Source organism: Octopus bimaculoides, chromosome 4 (genome assembly GCF_001194135.2).
Source record: "Octopus bimaculoides isolate UCB-OBI-ISO-001 chromosome 4, ASM119413v2, whole genome shotgun sequence".
NCBI lineage: Eukaryota > Metazoa > Mollusca > Cephalopoda > Octopoda > Octopodidae > Octopus > Octopus bimaculoides.
This window is the reverse complement of record NC_068984.1, coordinates 24579368-24588101: the sequence shown is the minus strand read 5'-3', so window position 1 is coordinate 24588101 and position 8734 is coordinate 24579368. Positions and strand designations below refer to the sequence as shown.

At 35.7% G+C, this 8734-nt stretch overlaps 1 protein-coding gene across 1 annotated transcript in view; it reads left to right on the top strand.

Annotated features, from left to right (window-relative positions):
• The first annotated feature begins 5851 nt into the window (after positions 1-5851).
• LOC106883114 (arylsulfatase J) overlaps positions 5852-8734 on the top strand; it is a 29552-nt gene continuing 26669 nt past the window's right edge. Inside the window, exon 1 of the mRNA XM_014934011.2 lies at positions 5852-6661. Within this exon, the coding sequence (XP_014789497.1) occupies positions 6639-6661 (23 nt within the window). The 5' untranslated portion in view covers positions 5852-6638. The remainder of the gene's footprint in view (positions 6662-8734) is intronic.

The following is an 8734-nucleotide window of genomic DNA, read 5'->3' as shown; positions in this document are numbered from 1 at the left end:
ACTGCTTAATCAGCCAAAGGAGTAAATATAAACAACTGAATACTTGTCAGTGATTGGTTGAAATTATCGAAATAAGACAATTTTTTACATGAAATAAATTCGAATACAAAAATATTTTTCTGTTCTATAACACAAAATAGATAAGTATACGAAGTTTGAAAGTCTTTCCGTACCAAAAACACTACGTAAAACATTAATGAAAAATGTGGCCCCCGTTTTAAAAAAGATCCACTTGGTTTTGTACCTTATTTATATATAAAATACTATAATTAGCCGTCATTTTTTACGGCACGGAGCCAGTTAGTCTTATAACAATTCTGCTTGTCATTGCGTTACTTAGACCATCGGTAACGCTTTCACCTGATTAGAGAAAAAGAGGGAGGGATAGTGAAAAATGTATGTTTTTAGAATTGAACTAAGTTTCTTTATATTACCTATCACTTAACACATGCACATAAGTGCAATTCCGTGAAATATTCATGCTTATTTACGTGGCAGATATATACAATTTAACTAAAGGTTGTATCATATGTACGGGATATTTTTTTGTTTGTTTACGGGAAAAAAATGGAAAAATAAGAGTGGATATTTATTTTATGAGTGCTGTGTATTAAATCTATAAAACGGTGCATAAAGTATATTAAGTGCATTAAGTAATCATCGTATTCCAATTTCTTTCACTTTTCAATGAATAACAGATGAACGACTGTTTATACAGACACAACACAGGCTACGCTTTCATATATTTTGGATAAATAACCCAATAAGTTTGCTATCAATTCCGTGAAATGTTCATGGTTTCCACTAGTGCGTACATAAATGTTCCGAATGTGCAGCGATGACAAATTTTCACAATAACAGGTACCATTTGTGGCTTAAAGAGTTAGAGCTTTAGAATCGCCTCCGCACATGTATAAAACCAGTGTTGATGGTATTGAATTGCTACATACTACAGCAAGTGTCTTTTAAGGGTGGAGGCGCATGGGTCAGTGATTAGGGTGTAGCACTCGAGACGTAAGATTGTAGTTTTGATTCCTGCGTTCTCGAGCAAAACACACCATTTCACGTTGCTCCAGTCCGCACAGCTAGTAAAAATTAGTAATTCTGCGACGGACCAGCGTCTCGTTCAGTTGGGTAATGTATACACCACAGAATCCTATTGCACGGAAAGGACCTTTAATCCTTTTCTTTTCTTTTTTAAAAATCTTGTAAGGTTTGCGGGAGATTTTTCCTGTTCTTCATAGGAAAAGCTTGAATGTTAGATGTTAAGAGTAATTTTCTCTCTGAATAGTGTGCCAAATGATTTGATGTTAGACAACCTCCTAAGTATTTCATGCCAATAATTTCTGTTCCTGGCTACATTTTTAAAGAAAAATCTTTCATACCACCTGCAATAAAATCGAATTGCAAAACGAATATTTCAAACAATTAAGACGGAACAAAAAGGCATTCCTCTCCTACCCTAAATACTTTGAGTCTCTTTTGCCAGAATTATTGCTTATTTATCGCACTATTTCTCATGCTAACAGACTCAAAAGTTAAATTTGCGCATCCTTGAACATTCCTGTTCTATAGCTGAGTGGGTGTGTATAAAAACAACAAATAATTCAACATCAGAAACTGCAAACTTGTTGATGCAGCCTGAAAGCAACACTGCTTTCATTTCAAAGCATGAGATTCACAGTTTCGGTTATGCAAACCAAATTAGGCCAAAACTTGAATCTCTTAAGAAAGTGCTGATGGTGCCCAAAGTACGGCTGGCCCTCTGTTGATTTGAGAAGCACCCAAAATAATGATGTGTAACAGCAAGATCAAAATTGTAATGAAAGGATCCTTATGATAAATTTTTGGCTTATCTGAGTAATCAATCTTTCATATTTCAAGACGGGAAGATGTTATAGAGAATATGTTACTGTTAGTGTGAATGAACTCCTCATATATACTCCTGTATATATGTGTGTGTGTGCGCGCGCGTCCCGCGTGTGTGTATCCACTCCTATTTCTCACCTCAAAATAATTTTCCCACCACCTTTTCTCATTCTTTTATTTCTTCTTAATGAAGGACTACAGTCCGAAACGTCAAAACGCTTTCCCTTCTTTTTAAGTGTTGAACTAATAGATCATCTGTGAAAACCTGTTCTCCCATGTTGTTGTTTTTTTTTATCCCTTGTGCTTCCTCTGTGTGTGTGTGTGTGAAACAAATCACTGTTTACACATTTTCAGTGTTCGATTTAGCTATTTAGTAAAGTGTTTATCCAATTTACTTTAACCCCTAATATCAGGGTGATCGTGTATAGACTGCTCGTTTGGTTTGGTTTTCTACAGCTGGGTGTCCTTCCTATCACCAACCACTATACAGAATGTACTGAATGTATTTTCTCGTGGCACCAGAACAACAGAAATTACTTAATGAGTAGAAATGCTCTTTATCTGTAACAGTAAAAGAGACTTTCGGTATGCTTATATTGAAACTTTTGGTTCATATTCAAGGCCAGCGCTACATATTATGCAAACAATGCGATCGCTTACAGTGCTATATCTGGGGCGCCGCACATATTTTGAACATCAACAATTTTTTTTTTATCCAACTGAAAGCACGAACTCTCAGTAATAAAGCAGTAAAGACGGGTGCGGGATAGTTGAGGTCGAGCAAAAAAAAACATGAGAGTTGTGTGGTATTATGACTTTCTGAAACATGTAAACTCGTGACAGATAACAGACTTAGGATCTTGTTCAAAACGGGGGCACCAGTTTTCATTTATGTTTTATGTAGTGTTTTTGGTACCGAAAGACTTTCAAACTTCGTATACTTATCTATTTTGTGTTATAGAACAGAAAAAAAATTTTGTATTCGAATTTATTTCATGTAAAAAATTGTCTTATTTCGATAATTTCTACTAATCACTGACGTCTATTCAGTTGAAAACAGTTAGCGCTGTAACGGTGTATATCGTATTAATCCCCTAACCCTAACTAGACTGTTAACCCTAACTCTAGAATCCGAACTCTAAAATTGTTACACACATAGATACGCACAGCGTAATTTATTATATAAACAATATATGTGTATAAATTACGATTAAACCGGATGAAATATGTCACAGGGAATAACATTTTTATGACCGGCCAGCAGTAACTCTATTCAGCTGAATAGACGTCAGTGATTGGTTGAAATTACAGAAATACGACAACTTTAACATGGAATAACTTGCGATGTACGTTTTTTTGTTAAGAAGACTAAGAGTAAAAGATGTTTTATATGACACATTCTACCAGTGTCCCAAGTTTCAAAGTGTTTCGTTAGTGTTTCGTTAAGAAAATACTGGTGCCCCCGTTTTGAACTAGATCCCAGACGTATACGTGATGTGCATAAAAATAACAACAACAACAACAACAATAATAATAATAATAATAATAATAATAATAATAATAATACTATAGATTCCTGTGCACAATTATAGTTTTTGCAACTGCATTTTTCAGCAGGTTAATGAGCGTGATAGGTGATGGGTAAAGGAAATCAGAGATGAATTAAGAGGATACAAAACGCACGACTAGAAACGCACTGTAGAGCACGAAGAGAGCAGACATTGTATGACTGGTCAGTCATTTATTATGTAAGTGTTCCAATATATATCTTTGCGAATTGGGCATTCCTACAAATGTGTACCCCCTACCACCACCGAATTGTTTCCTTATAACTTGCAGAAAAATGAAATTTTGAAATGAAATTTTAAAATGAAATTTTCTACTACTATGCTTCAGGTGGTGCAGATTCTCATTATATTAGAATACGTGCTGAAAAATATTTTCCGAGAGCGGGGTGAGGAGTTTCGGAAAATTCAAACGAGTTGGGTTTTCTTTACTCATAACTGTCAGAAAAATGGGTAATTTTTTAATGAAATTTTCCATAAATACCTTTTGGAGTGTGCAGATTACGATTATATCGGAATTTAATATGAAAAATAATTGGTGGGCTAGTACACATACATAGTAACATTTGTCATATATGTCTACACTATGAAACATGAAATTTCGGAAAAAAATTGTGATGTACATTATTTACATTTGACGGATATTTGTCCTCATCTTGTTTGTTGTTAACACAGCGTTTCGGCTGATATACCCTCCAGCCTTCATCAGGTGTCTTGGAGAAATTTCGAACCTGGGTTCTCATTCCTAAGGTATTGTAGTAACGCCGTGCGCATGCGTAGTCTCATGCATGCGTAGAATTAAACAACCAAGCGTTCCCGCTCAATTCATTCTCTTTCTTGCTGGCCAGCAATAGAGCATGGACGTGTCAAGCAGTGTCTCCAACATTCGAACTCTGGAGACAGTCTCTTTAGGTGTTAAGCTGTCTCTCTACATCTTTCGGACTTACGCTCGACAGCTCGCTCACATCTACATAACAACGTCCCAACAACTATACTCATACACACAGAAGCTGTGACAAGAGCTAAAGATGTATATATTTACCACCTGAATAAATGTTGTTTAAGTTGATAGTCTGGAGTTCAGCGTTCCGTTATATTTCTTAATTTTATATAGGAAAGTCAGGTATACATCTAATGATGTATAACCAATTTTCCTATAGTATTATTCGATGTTGTTATTAGTGTTATTATTATTATTATTATTATTATTCAGGCAGTGACCTGAATAATAATAATAATAATAATAATAATAACAACATCGAAAAATACCTTAGGAATGAGAACCCAGGTCGAAATTTCCCCAAGACATCTGATGAAGGCCGGAGGGTATATCAACCGAAACGTTGTGTTAACAACAAACAAGATGAGGACAAATATCTGTCTAATGTAAATAATGTACACAATTTCTCATCTCTTAAATATAGAACTAAATTGTGATGTGTTCGTATGTACGCGTGCTCACTATTTTGCTTTTCACATCAAATTCTGATATGACCGTAATTTACACGTTCTTTCACTTAAAACTACCCATTTTTCTGAAAGTTATGAAGCAACAAAGCCAACTCATGTGAATTATCCGAAACTCCTCTTCCCACCTGCAGAAAAACTTCTTCACAATAAATTCCGATATAATCAGAATCTACATCACTTGAGTGGAGGCGCAATGGCCCAGTGGTTAGGGCAGCGGACTCGCGGTCATAGGGTCGCGGTTTCGATTCCCAGACCGGGCGTTGTGAGTGTTTATTGAGCGAAAACACCTAAAGCTCCACGAGGCTCCGGCAGGGGATGGTGGCGAACCCTGCTGTACTCTTTCACCACAACTTTCTCTTACTTCCTGTTTCTGTTGTGTTTGTAATTCAAAGGGCCAGTGTTGTCACACTGTGTCACGCAGAATATCTCTGAGAACTACGTTAAGGGTACACGTGTCTGTAGAGTGCTCAGCCACTTGCACGTTAAATTCACGGGCAGGCTGTTCCGTTGATCGGATCAACTGGAACCCTCGACGTCGTAAGCGTCGGAGTGCCAACAACATCACCTGAAGCCTATTCGTAGAAAATTTCATGAAAATATATAGATTTTTCTGGAAATTACGAGGGAACAAAATCAGGAGGGTACACATCTGAAGGAATGTCGCGAATTATTTATTTATCTCCGAATACTAACGTCTCCGTCAATTCATCGCCTTACAATATGAGACTTAATTTTGAAACGCTGAAATGTATTGCAGTACAAGTAGAAATTTTTTTTTTTTTCAACTCGTAAAATCCTTACAGAACAGAAAAATCTGTCAACAACCAGATTTTTCCGCTCTGTAAGAATTTTATCCTCTATATGCTGTTCCATCAGTATTTACGCGTGGGAAAAAATATCTTTTAAATTGATTATGTAATTAGTTGCATTAATACAACTTCAATTTCAATGTAAAATGCAAATATCTATATAAAAACAAATATTCTCAGAGGACAAGAAACATTCACGTTCAGGGAATCTGTTTTTTACTTCCGCCTTATTTACACTTCGTAATGTATTTTTTATATTAACTAGAAAGATATATTCTTATCACTATTTATGCATGTAATGCTTATTCTAGGCACCCACAATGTATTGTTTTGCTTTTCTTACTTTACGGCAATTTGTTCTCTTTTTGCTCTCTTGAAAATCAAATAGATCAGGACCCGATTTGTTCCGCTTTAAGAAACCAGAGAATATCTAGTATAAGAAACACATGGTAGATATTTATGTACATCATTCATATACTTGATTATCGATTTTTAACGTCAGCATAAGGCCTGAAAGTTTAGAGGAGGGGCATTGTCCATTATATCGACTACAGTGATTTACTGATACTTTTTTTATGGACTCCAGAATTATGAAAACCGAAGTTGATCTCAGCGTGATTTGAACTCGGAGCGTAAAGGGACGTAACTAAGCATCGCAGTCGCAAGACATTTTATCCAATGATCTACAATTCTCCCAAACCACCGCCCCTAACACTTCAGCCAATCTACTGTCATTCATATCTGTGATTATTAAATAAATACAATATTAATATTAAGTCAAGCAGAAAGTAAACTTGACCAAATGTTGCGCAGAGGATGCAAGGGAGATAATTAGATCTATCATTTGGTTGGAGAAGAAATTCTACTTTTAACACTCCAAAATAACAGCAAGCAAGAAGAAATAAATTACTAACTTTGAGAAAATATGGGACTGTTAAATTCTTCACGGTAAGTTGCATTACAATTATAGGAAGTGTTCACTTAAAATATTATATATATATATATATAATTTCCTTTAAATAACAGTAATATTTGTTAATTTGAATTATAACACTAGTTATAAGTTTTTTCTCTTCCTTTTCCGCTTTTTTCTTTTTTTTTTGTGGAAACATGAAGGAAGAATCATGACTATTCTTTAGAATTTGTATTTTAGTGTGATCTTGCCTGTATGTATTCATATATCATATACGTACGTGTTATATGTGTAATAAGACTAGTTATATTGTTAGTTAGTTGTCTAATTCTCGTTTTTCTATCTTTGAAATCTTTTAAGAATTGGTTCACTTTTCATTCTCGTAAATTACAGAGTTGACGCATAAGAAGCATCTATTGGCAAATACTCAGCTTGCTAAGAGTACAGCTTTTTTTTTTACGCAAATCCTTCCTTTTTCATTCTCTTTGTACAGCAAACTTAGGGATTACCTAAAACAATGAAGCCTCAAACTAAAAGGCTAGCTAGGGCGTAGGTATAGCTGTGGATGCGATCCTGCAGCAAAGCGTTAATATGTAGAAGGAACTGCAAAAACCCGTCCTTTATGAAGCAGACACTAGCTTTCTAAGCTCTGTCGAACAGACACACAAGCGCAATTATCTTTCGCATTTTCATAATAGTGTGCTTTGGTTGTGTCTGTTTCGGTTGCACAATGTTGCACGGACTCACGTACACATACCTATTAATGTGACGATATTCTCTGGCACTATCATTTCATATCTAACTTTCTTATTTCTTAATTGCCCACATGGGGCTAAACATAGAGGGGACAAACAAGGACAGACAAAGGGATTAAGTCGATTACATCGACCCCAGTGCGTAAGTGGTACTTAATTTATCGACCCCGAAAGGATGAAAGGCAAAGTCGACCTCGGCGGAATTTGAACTCAGAACGTAACGGCAGACGAAATACCGCTAAGCATTTCGCCCGGCGTGCTAACGTTTCTGCCAGCTCGCCGCCTTTTCATATCTAACTTTCTGGCGACCAGTGAGAAACACGAATTCAATTGCACGGTTGTAGCAGATGACTTATAAACAAGTCACATGATTGTTTTGTGGGGACTGCCAGCCAATCAGCCTGCTTGCTTTTTGGCGCTTTCAGTAATTTGTTGAAGAAACTCTTGAACCAGTGATACGTTTCAAAAGGAGCCCCTTTTCACATTTTTCTCTGGAGCTTGTCTTTTGCTTGCTCCTTTCATGCAATGAAGACACTCTCTATTTCACAATCTCTATCATCCTCACTGGCTCAACTTTTTATTGTCACCAGAGACTTGCAAAGAATACAAAGACACCTACTTTTCTCTCTATCTCTAATGTTTTGTCTGCTATCTCTAATGCTTTATCAGCTTCTAGACAGATTTCTTCTTTAGATATTGTACACCAAAGAATAAACAAAAGAAAAAAAAACATTCTTGTTTTGGTAAATACTTATGTGTCATTTCAGTTGTAATTGCATGGGGAAAATGACTTTTTGTAGTTGCAATTCATCTGCTAAATTTTATATTGTTGTTCACTTTTTCTGAACAATTTCTGGATTACAGCAAATCTATATATTTGCTGTAATCCAGAAATTTTATTAATGAGATTAAATGGTTTGATTACAAAAATGTACTTTATTTCAGTTATTTTAGGTTATTTTTATTGAGCCTTTCCTCTTTTCTTGCTATGTATGCCTGTCAGTTAGGTATACTTACAAAAATGCATAAAAGTGGCAATAGAAAGTAGAAAAAATAATGAACTACAAACCCATGTTACATCACATTTTGGAGGAGATCTAGAGAAATTATATGCAAATAGAGTTGCAGCAAGGTTTCTGCATATTCTGTTGTTTCAATGAAGTTAGCCGTGACATCTTAATACACAACATGTGATGTGGGTACTAACTTGTTTGATTTTCTGAAATTTTATGTCACTAACTGAAAGAGAGTCAAATAAACTCATTTGCATGGACATAAAGCAATTAAGAGTATGAAGACCGGGAAAGCCCCCGGCCCATCAGGAATCACTGCAGAGATGCTCAAAATATCTGG